The sequence below is a fragment of the Alligator sinensis genome, unplaced genomic scaffold (assembly GCF_000455745.1).
Source record: "Alligator sinensis unplaced genomic scaffold, ASM45574v1 scaffold883_1, whole genome shotgun sequence".
Taxonomy (NCBI): Eukaryota; Metazoa; Chordata; order Crocodylia; family Alligatoridae; genus Alligator; species Alligator sinensis.
Window position 1 is genome coordinate 2,910,394 of NW_005842009.1, and position 17,233 is coordinate 2,927,626.

The window sequence follows — 17,233 nt, forward strand, 5'->3', positions numbered from 1 at the left end:
AAGATAAGAAGTGGCTAGAAATTAAAGGATTCACTTATAGCTCCATGGTGATAAATACATTGATACTGGAGAGTACCTGACAAAATAACGTGCATGTTGGTAAATTTGCCCCTAAATATTAACATAAAAAATAAGGTTGATACCATACATCTTCAAAGTATTAGACATCACGTGGTAATATTCTCTCTGGCTCTTTTTTATTAACAATTCTAATACTAGATTTAATTTTTAAAAATCCATGGTGACTTTGACACACACATTGAATTAATATGGAATTAAAATTGAGTAAGTTGTAGATAATCTTAGGATAAAAATCACTATAGGGATGTTATTAAAGTGCATCATAGGGGTATTGTAAGTATTCCAAAACTAGATGCTATAAACCCAGAAAATTGAGCTTTAGAATTATATCATAAGCCAATCATATTAATAGGAATTGTGTAGGTAAGACATCCAAGCAAATTTAACTTTGTTATAAAGTTGCATTGTACAATCAAAATTAAAACATTAAAGTGTCTAAAACCTGTTTACTCTGGGATTTCAAACAGTATTGGGTGTAAATCATAATAGTTTATCATGATATCATTGCAGGATAGAGTTTGTTTATCTGGGTGTATTTCCATACCTTGAACACTTGATGACATAAATTAGTTGGGTTCTTAGTTTTATTGATTCCCCAAAATACGTTATGGATATGGTAGTATTATTCCAAAAATAAAAATAAAAATTATGTAGAGAAGCTCAAGAAGGGCTAGAGTGTAGCATGGTAAAATAAAGATGATATATTATTTAAATTACACTCATCCTGACTGGATTACTTTTTGTAGATGTCTGAGCTGGGCTAGGTCTAAAGGATTCCAATGAAAGAGGGATCCATTCAATATAGATGTTTTCTGACTTTTTGCTCCTCTGTTCCTTGCCATGCTGAATGCTGATATGTCATGGTTACCAATTTTGTGTTCTCTTCTCTTTCCTGCCTGTACATAAGGATAGCTTCTCTTAGCTTGAGTTCTTTGCTTTCTGGAACATGACATTTCTCCAGTTACAGAAGGGACAATGTTTGTTTAGCTGTGTGCATTGCAACATATCCAGGCATACAACATTTTGAGCACCTCAGGAACGTGAAGTCCTTTCTTTCCTTCTGTGCTGAGGGCCTGTAGCAAATGCTTGTTTGTTCCCCTTTCAGTTTTTATTCCTTGTTCATTTACTGCAGATGATTAGCTTAGCAAAAGCAGTGTTTACTGTTTCTCTACCTCCTGTCCCCATCTTTCTTTTGTCATGCTGTATAACATTTCTTAGTTTAAAGCAGATGAATTAGAGAGATGAAAGAAGAGCTTTCACTAAAGGAAAACACTTTGCATCATTTTTTCCCTTTTTTTTTTTTCCTTTCAGGAACAGGTAGAGAGAGGGCCATATTTTCCCAGGACACTCCAAAAACTTTTGCTTTACCCACATATGCATCCCCAAATCACAGCTCCTAGACTTGCCTTGTCAAAAGTCTGTACCCTGTTTTGTGGTTCCATAATCCTGGTAACTAAGAAAGCAGATGACTACTAACATTTGGAGCACATGTAACATCTGCTTACAGAAGTGACTGTAAAATGGCATCATGGGTTTTGTGAATTCCGACTAATTTTTTTCATTTAAAGCTTAAAATACTTTATTTGGACTCTTTTTCCTCCCTTCCCCTCCTGCTTACTGTTAATAGTATAAAACACAGAGTAATCTAAACACAAGCCTCTTTTTCTGGTTTGAAGTCCCTGTAATGAAGACTCTATTTATATCCAGTTCCCTATCTGCAACCCTGTAGTTTTTATAAAGGGGAGTGGACACACGCAACATTTGAAGCACCTCAGATGCCTTTTAAAGTGTTTCAAATGCAAATGAGCAGATATACATAGCACTTTAAAGTGCTCTGAAAATGATAGAAGTACTCCATAAGTAGCTGTGGAGGAAACAACTCCCTGCAGTGGCAGGAGGGAGGGGGAGCAGAGCTGCAGGTCACAGCAGCCTCCTGTTGCACATCCTGCCTGGAAAGCATGCTGCTGCATGTAGCCATAGTGATTGGGTTTTTTTAAGCACTCCAGTCAGTGGCATGGCAGGGGCTTATATATCTGTCTATGGCTGAAGTGCTTCAAGTGCAGCTGCATTTGGAGCATTTCAAATGTTACATATGTCCACACCCTAAGTATGTGCTTTGTCCACTTAAGTGTGCAGTACAGTGGTAGAACAGTGTCTGGGGAGTTTAGGACGTGTAGTTAAAACTCTTTTTAGAAGTCATGGTAATACCCGAGGAGAAGCAGACTCTGGCTGACTTCCACAGCTGTGTTTGGCTTCACAGAACTGGAAGACATGAAAAGCAGAAACTCATTTTTGCTGTTACATCTCTGAATATATGCAAGGAACAGATGTGGTGCTCAGTCACCAGGTGTTAATTTCAGTGGGAGTAGGTTTGAACCCTTGATTAGGAAAAAGATGCCATTATTATGTAGGCATTTTTCAGCTACTCGACAGTGGCTATCTAGGCAGGCTCTAACATGCACAGGACACAATTCCATGCTGAACCACTTTTCTTTGCGTTGCAAACCCACAAGATTTTAGAATAAAACTTTATTTGCATTTTGTAGGGAGAAATAGATACTAAGAGATGTGGCTCTGTGTTAGTATCTAATCTAGCCACAAGTCTGAAGCCAAGGTATCACTTTGCTGCATTGGAGAAGACCTATTATGAAAGACTTCCTTATAGGTATGTCGGAACTTGTGAAACCACTGTTATTTCATAATAGAAGCTAGCTTTCTAGTAGGTATGGGAAGAAACTCTAAAATTATTTGCTACGGTCACATTGTAATTCAGTACTTTAAAAATATTTAACTGGTTAGAATGATTACCCCATGCTGCATCTTGGAGACTATGACCATAATCTGCTTCCAACCAACTCTTATCGGGAAACAGAGCTACTGCTGATAGCAGCTGTCAACAGTGAACTGGGGGTGAAAAATCTTGTAACTGCTGGTATGGACTTAACAGAACTCCTTTTATCACTATTACACAAATCGTGAGGCACTCAAGTGCTGAGAACGACTTGGTTCCAGCTATGTTAGCAGTTGAACTATTTGCAGCCTCAGTTCAAGGGCATGCGTTTCAGACTGCTATTGACAGTGGCCAATACAGTTTTTAGTGTTAACAGAATTTTAATGTCACAACCGTAAGTAATGGCATAATTATTTTAGTAGTTTGAATTAAATGATTAAATAATATTTGAGGCCATTTTTGTGTAGTGTGATAAGATCTTTCAAGTAAAAATAGGGCTAAAGTCTAAGACTCTTGTGTTGACCCCACATGTGATTAACTAGTTAATATAAACCTATCTTAAGTGTAATGTCTGCCAAGGGCCTAAAATATGAAATATCCTCTCACCCCTGCACTTAAACTAGCTGTTGTCAGTTTAGCTGGTCTCACTAGCTACTGCCATCAGAAGTCCTACACAACGGACTAAATTTGGCATGGCAGTGAAAACTTTGGTCTCGGTTCAACAGAGGACCTAAGTATATGCTTAACGTGAGCGGGTGAGTTTTATTGCCGACTTCAGTGGAAGGACTTGCTAACAATTAAGCATAGGCTTAAGTGTTCTAGATCTGAGCCAGAGAGCTGCAAACCATGTAGAACTGAGACTTGAATACCCAGATTGTGCCTTGCTTGGGCAACTTGGTTTGAAGGAAATCCTACTACAGTTACAACATGCTGTATATCTTCCTCCCTACTGACTACTTCCACTGATCAGCCAAACATTAGTTTGTGCTAAGAATTGTTCTTGTTCTGAATGTTGTCAAAAATGCATTTAAAATATCTGATTTCCCACAGAAACCATGTCGTCCTGCAGGAGACTGCGCAGCATGTGAGCAGATTTATAGCTCTTGCCAATGTTGGCAATGCAGACAAGAAGAAGGTAATGACAAATGCTGAATTCTATTCTTCTATTAAATGCAGACATGGTGGTATTGAGCACATCTTTGGATGCATAATTTACTGATTGAATAGAGCCAGGGTTGCTGGTTGGTAGGTCTTGCCAGATATTAGTTACATTCCAAGTTGCATTGGAGCAAAGTTAGAACCTCCTCCTCACCCAAGTAATAAATCCTTTGAGTTTGAGGCGAGGGTTAAAAATAAAATATAGAAACACATCCATTCTTCTCCTAGTTAAAGTAATTTTTAGCTGCGTAGGAAATTAAACTTATAACCACTTTCCACTGCCTTGCTGTCTTTCTTCTGCCTTCTTCAAAATGGCTCTACTCTCCTGTGGCATACCTCCTTTAGGCTCTAAAGAATTATGGAAGCTTTTACAATTAACTGAAAATGTTCAGGGCAGGGTGGAGGAGAGAGAGAGAAAATAGATATTCTGTTAACTCAGACGTGTGGTTAAAGCCTAGGGATGGGATTTTTGGAAGTGCTCAGTTTTGGGGAGTTTCAGCATTGACTTCATTAGAGGCAAAGTTAGATCAGTGCTGAGCCCATCTGAAAATTCCACGGTAGGTGTTTGAATAGCACTGCAGACTTTTATGATTGAGACAGTAGTGTATCTTGCAAATGCATGTGGAGAACAAGCTCAAACATCCCTTCAGTTGGAAATGGAAAGAAGGGTTGGTTTGTTTGTTTTTTAAGAAAAAAAGATTAGTCATTGTCTTGTCTTGGGAGCAGATCCCTTTAAGTTACTGAAGGGCTGTTTTAACCCCCACCGTTCACCTATACATTTTTTTACTCTACTGCGGTTGTGGATACATTTCCATTTGGCTGCTAGGGCTATGAGCAGCATTCGGCACTTCTTGGTGGTTTCCTCACCCAGGAAAGTCAGAAGCATGCGCTGTAGCATTAGACAGACAGACATGTACACTGTGCAAAGCTGGATACGTTCTGCCAACCCAGCTGATATGCATATGGGCAAATGTCTAGAAGAAGCTTCTGGGCTGGGGTGACCCAAGTAGTGAAAAATCATACTGTAATTTTTCTAACTCCCATGTATAATGTTAACAAAGTGCCTTGTGGAGGCAAAAGTGAAGAGGGGCAGTTGGTAGGTTTTTAAGGAAAATTGTCGGGGTGGTTTTAAACGGCCTCAGAGCATAAAGCTGCAGCAACGGCTGACTTAGCCTCACTTTTCTACATAAAAAGCAGAACTGAAGACTGGTTGATACTTTATATGTACTTGCATAGAAGAGCAAGCTAAAATTTTCAGCAGGGAGCAGACTGCTGCTGAAAGAGCATCTGGTTTTCTGGAGGAAGGATCTGGGGCAGGAAAAATCATAAGTGGGAGAAATAAGCAAGCAACAAATATCAAAATAGGGAAAACTCATCATTTTTTTTTCTATATTCTTTTACATGTTTTGGCCACTGCTTTTCGTAGTAGGAAGTCTGAACACTGCTGCTGTTCAGAAAGGTTCTTAAAAAATAATGATAATGTAAAATGAACAAGCCACTTAAGCATGTAGAGTTGGCTATTGGTTCTTTGTTTTCTGGCACAAGTGACCTGTTTCATTTGCCTTCTAATACATGTCCTCTTCTGGCCTGATTTAATATTTTCTGTCTTCATTACATTTTTGTTTGCATAGCAGACCACACATTGTGAGGCCAGCATTTTATTTTCGGAGCTGACTTTACAAAACCTTTTGGCTTGGCTGAATCTCAGTTCCTTTAAGCTGGTTTTATTTTTTTCCCAGTATCTCTATGCATTTAGCATTCTCCCAATGAACTCAATGGACTCTGCAGAATTAGTGAAACAACCACAGGATGTCACTGAAAACCCATATCGAAAATCTAGGAAAGAGGCACAGAAGGCAAACTTGCTCCTAGGTGCAGAGGTACTGTATGTTCTACCTTTTGTATACATGATCTGCTTTTTGCCTTTAGGAAAAAAAAGGCCTAGAACTAGCACCAGGCAGGAAATGCAAAATAGCATCTGAATAATCCATAAAACAAAGAGGAAGCAGGGAAGGAATAGCTGTTATAGAAAACATTTCAAAACCCCCTTCATTAGCAGAACTTGTGGTAACTAGGTGGACAGAGGCTTCATTGACTAGAGAAAGTCAAAGCATTTAGTCTTCAACATATTTACTCAGCAAATGAATGAACACCTTTTCTAAGTCTCTGATTTATAGATAATCTTAGAGATGATCAGCTTTGGTTTTATTTTTCTTAACAGGAAGAACCAGCTTGTCAGTTTTTCTTTGATTTGAGCAAACAGCAAGGAAGGAAGCGGCCCTCAGATGGGAAGGAGGGAAGACATTTCCAGCCCAAACAGGCTAGGAAACCTCGTGAGTATAGAACCTTTATGCTTTTTAGGAGCTCCCTTGAAGCTATTGTTAGAAAAATTGAGAGCAAAATATGGGGTGGTGGTGGTAACTGAGCACTCAACTGGAAGGAGAGAGCCATTGCAGGTAGGTCCTGTGCAAGCATAAGGGAAAGACTGGTCCCTTGCCCCACAAAGTTTTATGCTTTAAATACAAGATACAAACAGTAGTGATGCGAGCGACAGAAAAGTGATCAGTGATGACAGAACCATAGTGCTTAAAACAAAATAATTGCATCTTATGGCAGTGAGGGCCAGCCTTTTTGGCAGGTGTTCCACAATGCATCTTCCCTGTGTGCCACTTTGATCCCCTTCCCTTGCTGTCTGAATGGTAACAGTTGCTGCATTGTGGAGCAGGAATCAAAGCAGGGTGCTACTATCCCAGGCAGAAAATTAGCTTCCTTGATTAACACAAATACCCCAATTAGCAAGGGGGGCTGGCTGATTTGAAGGAAAAAGTATGTGTCATAAGTGAGAAACTCGTGTTTAAATTTTAGTGTCTGAGGCAAAGTCTGGGCTGGATCCAGCTGGCAGTAGACTCAATTTCCCAGCAGCCCCATACCCACGTGTCTGGGTCCAATTTCCATGGAGGCTCCAGCAACAGCCATGCTGTGGTAGCACAGGGCCAGGGTTTCCATGGAGACTGGCCCCAGCAGTGCTGGCAGGCAGCAGCAGTGCCAGCCTCTTGCTGGGGGGGCTGTGCTGTGGGTGGAAGTGGGGTGGGGTCAGCTGCTGCCACCTGTGCAGGACAGGCAGTGGCAGCAGCACCGCTGAGAGGGGGGGTTACAGGGAATTTTGGGGTGGCTGTAGCCCTCCCATAGCACCACCCACACTGGCAGGGTGTGTGGCAGGGCGCGGAGCTGCTCTGGAGCCTGGCTGGGATCTTGCATTGGTGACAGTGTGATCCGGAGCCAGGCCAGAGCCACAATCTGCAGCCTGCACGCTCTGGGCAGGGGCATGCAGGCAGAAGGTTGCGGCTTTGCCCTGGCTCTGGATCATGCTGTCACTGCCGCAAGATCCCAGCTGGACTCTGGAGCAACTCTGCGCCCTGCCTATGCTGCTGGGGCCAGTCTCCATGGAAACTGGTCCCAGCCACGCAGGCAGGGGCTACTGGGAAATGAAATCCAGCTGCTGGCCAGATTTGCCATTTTGCCCACCCCTGATCTAAAGGAGCCAGTGGGGACTTCAGAGGGAAAGCTATCTTGGTTCTGCCCGTTTCCCCAAAGTGCAGTTGTCCACTCCTAAGAGGCAAGACCTAAGAAGCAGAATAGGGTGTTTCAGCCCTATTCAGAGCCCTAATCTATTCATTTAATTGGTTTTAAATTAGAGATGCTCACAAGTTTCAGAATTGCAAAAAAAAAAAAAAAAGAGAGAAGCTGTTTTATTTACGTTTCAAAAGGTGCCATTAACATGGAAACAAAGTGGGTTTTCACATTTTGCAATTCACATGCTTATAAAAGATTACATTTTAAATTACATGCAGGAAACTAATTTCTTTATTTGTATAAATAATTTAAAAGGGTTTAAGTTTAAAAGGGAGGGGAGGCTGCCACTCAGGAACACAGTGTTAGCTCTTCATGATCCTGTAGTTAGCTAATGCACCTTCATTTTGATCCTGAATGAAACAGGGTTAAAGGAGCTGTGGTTTTGCTCTGCTCTTATTGCTAGACTCCTGTAGACATAGCTATTATACTGTAGCCACTTATGTCAGCATCCTTTGTTATCAAATCAAGTGTTACATCTATCTCCCTATACCCTAAAACTATTGATGATACACCTGAACTGGTGTATGAGTTCACCAGTGTACCTGTGGCCTCAGACCTTGCACTCCTCTGTGCAGTACATAACCTAACCTCTTCTGTTTGCGTAAGAATTTGGTGCGTTCTCTGATATCTTGTGTGCTGTAATAGTTATATTTCCAGATGTGGGATTATTGTCAGCTGGAACTCTCTTCTGGATTCTTCCTGACACATTATTATTAAAGACACACACCCAGCTGGCTTAAAAATGCTGCTGCTGGCTAGTTGTACAGTAGCAGCAGTTCTTTTGTGATCATACCATGCTTATCATAATTGTGTCCCTTGACATCTGCAGCAATGTTACATTCCATACATGGACAGGATGTTGGCCAGCAGCTGTAGTACACTTTCCAGTTACTAATCAAAAAGAGTATTTTTATGTTAATATAAGCATTTTAACTGTTGAGTGTTGCACTGTGACTCGCGCTTAGAATGAACTATTCACACTAAGAATTATGGGTTTGTTTGTTTCTTTCTTTTTCCCCATTTAAAGCCCAGCCAACGGGTCCTTGCTGGTTTTGCCTTGCCAGCCCTGAGGTTGAGAAGCACTTGGTTGTTAGTATCGGTACACATGTAAGTACCTTCTGGAACACACATTTTACATAAAAATGCAGTGCCCTACTGAAGCTTGTGACAGCATATCTTGCTGTGTAACAGCTGACTTGAAACTGCAGTCTGATGTCCTAAATTATGCAGTAAAGGGATGTTAGGCAGCAAAAGGTCACAGAAACCTGATTATATTTTCACAACTTGCATTCTCCTTCTTGGCACAACAGGCACTGACAGCCTGCTTGAACAAAGGATGCCATTAGCATGTGGCATCAGCTTGCACTTCTGTGATTAGAGTTCCATGTCATCTTCAGAAAAAAAATTAAAAAACCCATGTCCCTAACTAAGTGAAGAGAACCCCAGGAGGATGGTTTACTAGTTTACTATTTATTCATCCAGGATTGCTTTATCTTGGTTTATGCTTGGAGGATCACTGCAAAATCAGGTCTGTGGTAGATCTTTTATCAATGCATAGTAATGTTCAGTAGGTGTGATATGTGGTTATTATGCTTCAACACTAGCAGAAGTCTTAGTGTAGCTAGGTATGAGAGCATATCTAAGCATACAACTGACAGTATACCTCAGGCCATATCCATATTATGAGTGCTTTTGTGGTATTTCTATCCAAAAATTGTATTGGAGCAAAGTGTTGTTCATGCTACTCTACCTATCCTTGGGAAGCTTAGCTCTGTATCAGTAGAACGGGCCTGCAGCGTATGGCCCACAGGCTATGAATCCAGTACACAGAGCCATTGGATCCAGCCATGGACGTGGCGCTTCGGCAGCATTTGGCATTGAGGTGCTCTTGCACCTGCCCACCTCTGACCTGGCGTGAGTTGTCCTGGCCTGCAGCCGGACAAGGTTGCCTGCCCCTGCAGTAGAGTAATATTGTTCTCTCAGAAACAAAACAAGCAGTGGCAGTAAGAGTTCAGTTCTGCTAGTATAACTTCATCTGTACAGATGTATTAACAGAAGTCTGCAGTGTAGAAATGTCTTGGTTCCCCGCATGAAATAAGGTTAAGCTAGATTGACAAATCATTTTTTTGCTGATTTATGATATAAGCTATGAGTACAATAGAAGGGCTTCCTTGTATTGCTATACTAACAACCTTTCTAGCATAGGCTCAGCCTAAGGTGGTCTTGGCTAAGAATCTGTTTCATTAGGGAAATATTTTGATTTTCAGCAAAAATTCAGCTCAAGTAATTAATTGTTTTGATTCTCTGGATTCAAGGAATAAATCTTCTACTTCATACTCTGTGTTGATCTTTTTCTTTAAGTCACTTTATCTCTTGATAAAGGATCACCCAAATCCTGATTCATTAACTAAGTTGAATTAGTGCTAATAGTTGGCTTTTCCATTTTGCCTAAAGTTGACTCAGTTGTATTATAACCCAATCTTGAACTGAATATTAGTGTTTGTACAATCAGACTCTTTTATTGTTTACTTTAAATTCAAATATGAATGTCCAAGAGGACGCTCTTTTCCATGCTGCATCATATCCAGAAATCCTATTTGTTGTCACTTCACTGAAGCCTAATTCAGTTGTGCTGCCTGCATAACAGCTTTCCCATTCATCTGCAGTATTTTTTCAACTCTTTATCCTTTTCTAAGTCAGCTAATAATTGATAGAGTGCTACAAAATGGTTTCTTAAGTAGGGCATAGAGTTTTTTTTGAATCTTCATGCTCTGAGCCACAGCATGGTTCTCTGAATGTATTTTGTCTTCAGGAGCAAATGAACATAGCATGGTAATACTCTACTGTGAAAAGCTGCTCATGTGTTTCTGACCCTCTGTTTTGTTTCAGTGCTATCTTGCCCTTGCCAAAGGTGGTTTGTCCAATGATCATGTTCTTATTTTACCTATTGGGCATTATCAGTCTGTAGTTGAACTTTCTTCAGAGGTAGTGGAAGAAGTAGAGAAATACAAATCTGCTCTAAAGAAGTTTTTTCAAAGCAAAGGAAAAAGATATGTGTTGTTTGAAAGAAATTACAGAAGTCAGCACCTACAATTGCAGGTAAGGTTACAACCTAACACAGTGTATGCTTAGGCTTATATGTAACCTGTTCCTTTTAAAGCTTGCCTCTTTTTCTCCCTCCACCCCTTCAATGGCATCCCAAGTTGTGGATAGAAGTCCACCTATCAAAAGATAAGAGCAGGCCAAAAGTAAAGCACTTGTAGCATTGTTATTTATTAGAAAGCAGTGGCTTGACCATACTTAATGTTTCCTATTACGGCAGATGCAGAGATCTGAGTTTGAGGGGCAGTGTATGGGCAACTGATAAAAGCCAAAAGAACTCCATATAAGGCTTTCTTTCTCTTTTAGTTTTATTAGCTTTACATTGGCATGTGTACCGCTACTGTTTGTGTAACTGAACAGGCTGGGAGCCTCATGTGCCTGCTGTAACACACAGATTTTTTTGCCAACATCTTCAGATAGTGATGCTCGATTAGTTTCTGCTGCATTGGATACTGAAGGATGCATTGTGGTAGTCTTCCTGTGGCGGATCAGTTACAGTATCAGATCAGCCTCGAACTACCACATAGAGTATTGAGGAGGAGGACTGTCTTGAAAACTGTTCTAGGACTTTCAGTTTTCTGTTATGCTTCTACCTCCCACAGAAAATAGATGTGTCTCATAAGTTTAAGCCTGTAGAGATAGGCGATCACCTATTTTGCATGATGATGAGCAATACTGAGGGGTGTTCAAACCCCAATGATGGATTTATTGCCTTTTTTAAGTCAGTAGTATGTTTTGTTTACTTGTCTTGTTATGAAAATGGCATCTATGTGCTCTAGGTGATTCCTGTATCACTCACCTGCTGTGCTTCTGAAGATATTAAAGAGTCCTTTATTGTACAAGCACAGGAACAACAGATTGAATTATTAGAACTCCCAGAGCACTCGGACATCAAGCAAGTAAGAAATAAGACTTTCATTGGTCATTTTCTCTGCCTCAGCATTTTTCTGCTTTGGTAATTCATCTAAAGGTAGCTTTGCATGATAAAGTTAAGCTATTGTAAAAGGGACTGTAAGCTTGATTTTTCACATGGCTTCAACTGGAATAGCAGATACTTAGCATATTGCAATATGCTGGTATTCTGTAGCTCTGAAAGTAATGGCTGTAGGCAGACTGTCTTAAGGAGCCATTAACATTGCCCATGTGACTTTCTCTTCCTTTTACTTGAGGCAGATCCCTTGAGGTTCTTGTAGACAGGTGCTCTCAGCAGTTCCCCTCAAAACACAGTTTGCTAGGAGTTCCCTTATGTTTTTTACAGGATAATTATTGCTGTTCTACTGAGTGTCTAGAAATTAAAGCTTAGAGGCATGGGAAAGCCAGAAATGAGGCTTCAGCCATCAATGAGGTGAATTTCAGGTTTAACAAATGCTGTAAAGACCTTGTCCAAAAATGTTTTTGCTTGCCATAATGACAGGCACATTGAGGCAGGTGGGCAATCTTAGGAAAAATCGCAAACGCTATCATGCTAGGGTTAACATTCACCTGATATAAAATGTTAACTTGTTAGATCTGTCGCAAATAAAAATTGCTAAAAGCTAAGACGGTGATTGCGGGTGGCACGTGCGTGCACACGTGTGGGCAGGCATGCTGCAGGTTTCTCATAGGAACTGGATAAAAAAATGGCTTTTGGAAAGATGAATCATCTCGTGGTTTTTATTTCTGCCTATTGATTCTTCTAGCTTCTCCTGTCAGTTACTGCCATTTTTTACTATATTCATTACATACTTTATACAAGTTTTTTTCCAGGTACTTTGGATGGAATTATAGTTGAACTATTGAAACGGTATGTGGTTAAAGATCAGCTACTTGCCAATTATGTAGCTGTTGGTCATTTCCTGTGAGAGAAGCATCTTTCACATTTTTCTCAGAGTCCAAGCTTTGTCAGTCTGTTAAATGCGGATTAATGTTTCAGAATTTCTTTCCTTTCCCTATTCTAGATTGCACAGCCAGGAACACCATATTTTTATGTTGAACTGGATACAGGGGAGAAGCTTTTTCATCGTATTAAGAAAAATTTTCCCTTGCAGTTTGGAAGGTTTGTTTTCTCCCTTCTTAATTCTTTTGTGTAAAATAACAACATATGTATTGAATATGCTCCCCATACTTTTTTTTAACCAATAACCATTGAGAAGGAAGCTGGGGATACGTAGAACCCGGAATTACCAGCTACTTTGTCTTATTTACAGTAAGTTATTAAGCGTAATCTTTGTTTTAGATCTCAGTTGCTCACAAAAGTGGGGTAAGTATTATCCTTATTTACAAACATACCCAATATCATAGAGCAGTATGATGGCAAAGAGTGAATACACATCTCTTGACTCCCATATTTGTGCTTACTACCAGAAGACCTTCCGTTTAAAGAATGAGGCTTGCATTTTCTTGCCCTCTGCAAAAATTCTGTGCACCTGCTACTTGATATTCTGATCTCTGTCCCTACATTCAAATCGTTTTAAAATGTTTGAACTGGAAAAGTTCAGTGTGGAGATTAAGAATCATGTTTGTACAAAGTATTGTCTTAGTTGCATTTACTTTTTACCAGTAAATTGTCCTTTTTAGCAAAGAAGTAGGTAATGCCTCTATATAGACCTATTTCTAAATTAATAATAAGAATTGCTTCCTTTCAAATGCAATTCAGATGCGTTCCCCGTGAATTAAATGGCAGTTTTTCTATTAAATTCAACATGAGTGTTTAGATAGCCCCCACAGTACTTGATTTTGTAGTCTTATTATTTCTAGCAATGTGCTTGCACTTCAAAGATTGCAACAGTTCTGCAGCTGATTGTTTTGGTTACAGGGAAGTCCTGGCTAGTGAAGCTATCCTGAATATTCCAGATCGGGCAGACTGGAGGCAGTGCAAGTCCACCAGAGAAGAGGAGGAGGCATTGTCCAAAGCCTTTCGAGAGGACTTTGAACCTTTTGACTTTTCTTTGCTGCAGTAACTTTGCTTTTCCAGTGGGAAGCACTCAGTGGTAGGACTGTCTTGCCAAGAGCACTGCTGTCCTGTTCCTGTTCATCACCGTCATTCATTTTAACACTGTACTTGTTGCTGAGTTTCGCTCTGGTCTGACTCAACTCTTGTGCAGAACTGAGGTTAAAAGTGAACAGTCCAACTGCAAGGCATAATGGGGCAAAGGATTTCCCTTCTTAGTCTATTTGACAGCGGGAGGACCAGAGCCCTGGTGCTGGAGCAGGCTGTACTTTTTGCTGAGATTTTTAATCAAAGAAATAAACTCTATTTCTCTCTGTGGTCTGGTTGGTTGGTTTCCTAGGCAAGCTTCAAGCAGTGCTGGATACAGCTGAGGCCCTGGAGTGGTGTTGACGGTACACAAACAACGTGGGACCTGTCTGTGGCGCTGGGGCAAGGCTGGTCCTGCCACAGTCAGATAAATTTTGGAGCAGTTGTCATGGGTGGGCACATGGTCCAGGAAAGGACATTATCAGGAGGGAGCGGGTGGGGGGTGGCAAGATTGCTGCTGTGGCCTAAGCAGACCTGACATCTGCAGTGGCCCAGACCTGTACTGCCCTGAGGGTAGAAACATATGATGCAGTTGGTGTGGCTCAGGGTGTACTGCAGCATGTCTCACAGCAAAGAAATCGCACCACTGAAACTAGTATCTTGTTTCTAAAGTGGCTCACAAGGTGGCTGGGTATACTGCTGCCCTTCTGCTGCAGGGGGCCTGAGAGAACAGGCAGACTATGGCCAGCAAGCACAACGTCTGGTCCTTCTGGGCTGCTCTTCTGGTGCAGGTAAGGGTGCAGTGGGATCTAATGCACAATCACCTGTCCAGCCATGCTACATGTGCATTTGCAGGAGGTGTGACTGTGGTATGGATAAGATCCCATCATGCCTTATTGCTGGCGCAGGGGGAACCCAATCCCAGGCTCCCCCTGCATGGGCAAGAAGCAAGCTTGCAGCCAGGAGCCCCCTCAGCTGGCAGGGCTCTGAGACATGGGGGTACACATGGCTTCCTGCAGCTGGGAGCTTTGCTCAGCTGACGGGGCTCTTAGTCACAGGGCCCCCTGGCTACACATTTAAGTAATGGCATGATAGGTGCAGCTGCAAAGTTGCTACAAATTTTGTAGAATAACTTCCTAGCTTTTTTCTTTTCTTTTTTAATCATGCCAGTAACTGAACATGTGGCTGGGTGACCACTTAAGACATGATTAATCAGCTAAGTCATGACTTAAGTGTACTGTAGATGGGGCCTCTCCACTGGTTGTTCAAAGTGGTGGGTGGTGACATTTTAAGTGGGTGGGTGGAGAATGGTAATTGGATGGGGATGGTAAAATCATTGCAGGAGGGATTGTGCTTCAATGTCCTTCACATTTGTGCTGCTGCTCTGACTCATGCTCCCCTTCTCCCCATTCCACCCCCCCCTCCCTTAGCTCATCACAGGGCATGGTGCTGGGAGGAGCTCTGTGGTGCAGAACCCAAGGACCAAGAGACCCTGCCATTCTGCACATCCTTCAGTTCGTCTGTTGTCAAAAACACTTGATATGTTTGTAATGAAGTACCAGACCCCAGTAAACAGTGTAATCTGAATGCAATGGTTCATGTAGTCTTTTTCAGCTCATGCAGGGGTGGGGGATGCTGGAGGGGCATTTATAAGCCTGGTCTGTCTTGGGTGGCAAGGGGTTGGGGGCAAATCATTGGCTGAGTGCTGCTGGGCTAGCACTGTAAGGGGGTTGGGAATGAGGCTGGAGTTGGGAAGTGTTGGCAGGGGGACCATTTCCACTCAAGGCAGCTGGATTTGGCCTGCAGCTTAACCTGCTAGCCCCCTGCATTCCCTGTGCTGGGCTGGGGGGGTTAGTTGGGTTTGTTGCCCCGGCCCCACTTTAACCTCCCAGCCTCCACTCCCCACCCCTCACACTAGCACAGGGAGGTAGAGAGCTGGTTCTTCTGGAGTACCTGGTCTGTCTAGTGCAGTGGTTCTCAACCTTTTTAGTCTTGAAGCATCACTTAATAGACTTGAGACGCACATCAGAAAATGCCAGTTCTAAGTTTTCATTTGCTTCTGACAACGGAAAAATGGAGTGTTTGGTGTTTTTTTTTCTATTCCAAAGAACTCAGAAAGACCACAATGAGTCAGAATACTTTTAATGTTATGGATTCCTACTTGAAACCTCTGGAGTTATCTCATAAATCACATCTGCACACCTAACAGTGCTAACATTTCACAGCATCCTTGAAAGGATCTCAAGGCACCTCAGGGTGCCCTGACACCCTGGTTGAGAATCACTGCTTGAGGGGGATAGGTGGCTAGGATGCTGAATATAGTAGGATGCAGAAACCTCCTGGTTGTAGTTGTCTGAGCCCATATCAACTTCCTGGGGGAGCACCAGCGGCAGTAGAAAGGGCTGGGACTTACCAGGGTGGATGTGCTGGCCTGGGAGGGCTGTGTCTGTTCGATACTGGTCATGGCCAAGTCCTCAGTGTGAACTGCTGTGGTGCCCCTCAGGTTTGCTGTGTTGCTGACACCAAAGATGTGTGATGGTGCCTCGTAGTGGCGGCACGAGACTTTATTCACCCAACCGTTTGTTTTTCCTCCCGTCTTTGTGACCTGCTGCTTGGGATCTCTGCGCTGAGACCAGCACCGGGTCCACCCATGGTCACATAATCGAGTTGCCATTTCCCTTGTGGTCCTCTGACGCACGCTACTATCTTGCTGGCTGGAGCTGCGTGCATGTTGAAGGTTGATCTGACCCCAGACTGCAAGATCAGTTCCCTCCTCTGGGACCGAGTTGTTGCTGTGCCTGGTCTTGTCAGCTTGGAGGGGCCACAGCAGTGAGGCAGGCTGGTTGCATGGGACACGTGAGATTGGTTGCAATAGGGGGGCTCTGATATTGTCCTTGGGAGGTGAGCAAGTAAAATGTCTGGTTAATTGTCACGCAGGGCAGTTTGTCGGTGGCAGGAACGATCCCTCTGTTCAAGGATCCCTCCGTTTAAGGTGGCAGGAACAATCTCTCCGTTCACCCATGGCTCACTGATGGGACTCGGGGATGATTTAAGAGTCTAGTCCTTCAGCCACAGATCCAAATTTGGCACAAAAATGGTGGTAAGTTTGTGGTTGGTTTCCATCATGCCTTAAACCAAGCCAGGGCGGATGGGCCCTGGCAGCGCGGGGATGGGCCAAGTCGGGACATGATGCTGCTCCCCTGACCCCCAGTGCTGGTTGCTGGCAGGATGCGAGGTGATCCACCACCAGGTGCTCGGGGCAGGAGGGCTCCAGGGCCTGCATCAACTCCCACCCCAAGGCCTTTGGGTGAGGCCCCCCCCCGCCCCGCTGGCTGTGCTGAACGCAGTGCATGCTGGGATAGCTGGAGGCCGCCCGGTGCCAGCCCCGCCCCCTGGGCCGCTGGGGGAGGGCGCGGTTCTGTGACGTAGAAGCGCGGGGCGGGGTTCGGCTCAGGGCCGGGGCGGCTCTCGCGAGAGCCGCTGACTTCCGGCGGGCCGGAGTCGGGGCCGTGGCCGGGGTCGGGCTGCGGCGCTGGGGGCGGCATGGAGCGGGGCGCCGTGGGCGTGGGCGC

At 43.1% G+C, this 17,233-nt stretch overlaps 1 protein-coding gene and 1 non-coding gene across 4 annotated transcripts in view; both read left to right on the top strand.

Annotated features, from left to right (window-relative positions):
* The window catches only part of CWF19L1 (CWF19 like 1, cell cycle control (S. pombe)), a 21,185-nt gene extending 7,237 nt beyond the window's left edge, over positions 1–13,948 (top strand). For 2 of the 3 annotated variants that reach the window (XM_025201949.1, XM_025201948.1), the window contains exons 2-9: positions 3,863–3,947; positions 5,710–5,850; positions 6,192–6,303; positions 8,631–8,710; positions 10,493–10,702; positions 11,485–11,604; positions 12,643–12,740; positions 13,500–13,948. In XM_025201949.1, coding sequence (XP_025057734.1) covers positions 5,737–5,850; positions 6,192–6,303; positions 8,631–8,710; positions 10,493–10,702; positions 11,485–11,604; positions 12,643–12,740; positions 13,500–13,644 — 879 coding nt within the window. In that variant the 5' untranslated portion in view covers positions 3,863–3,947; positions 5,710–5,736 and the 3' untranslated portion in view covers positions 13,645–13,948. Of the gene's footprint in view, positions 1–2,627; positions 2,747–3,862; positions 3,948–5,709; positions 5,851–6,191; positions 6,304–8,630; positions 8,711–10,492; positions 10,703–11,484; positions 11,605–12,642; positions 12,741–13,499 lie in introns of all 3 variants that reach the window. The other variant, XM_006021888.3, reaches the window with a different exon arrangement.
* LOC112549969 lies at positions 11,168–11,309 on the top strand. Its single transcript, XR_003093630.1, has one exon. It is a non-coding gene; the product is annotated as a small nucleolar RNA SNORA12 (small nucleolar RNA).
* Positions 13,949–17,233: the final 3,285 nt, after the last annotated feature.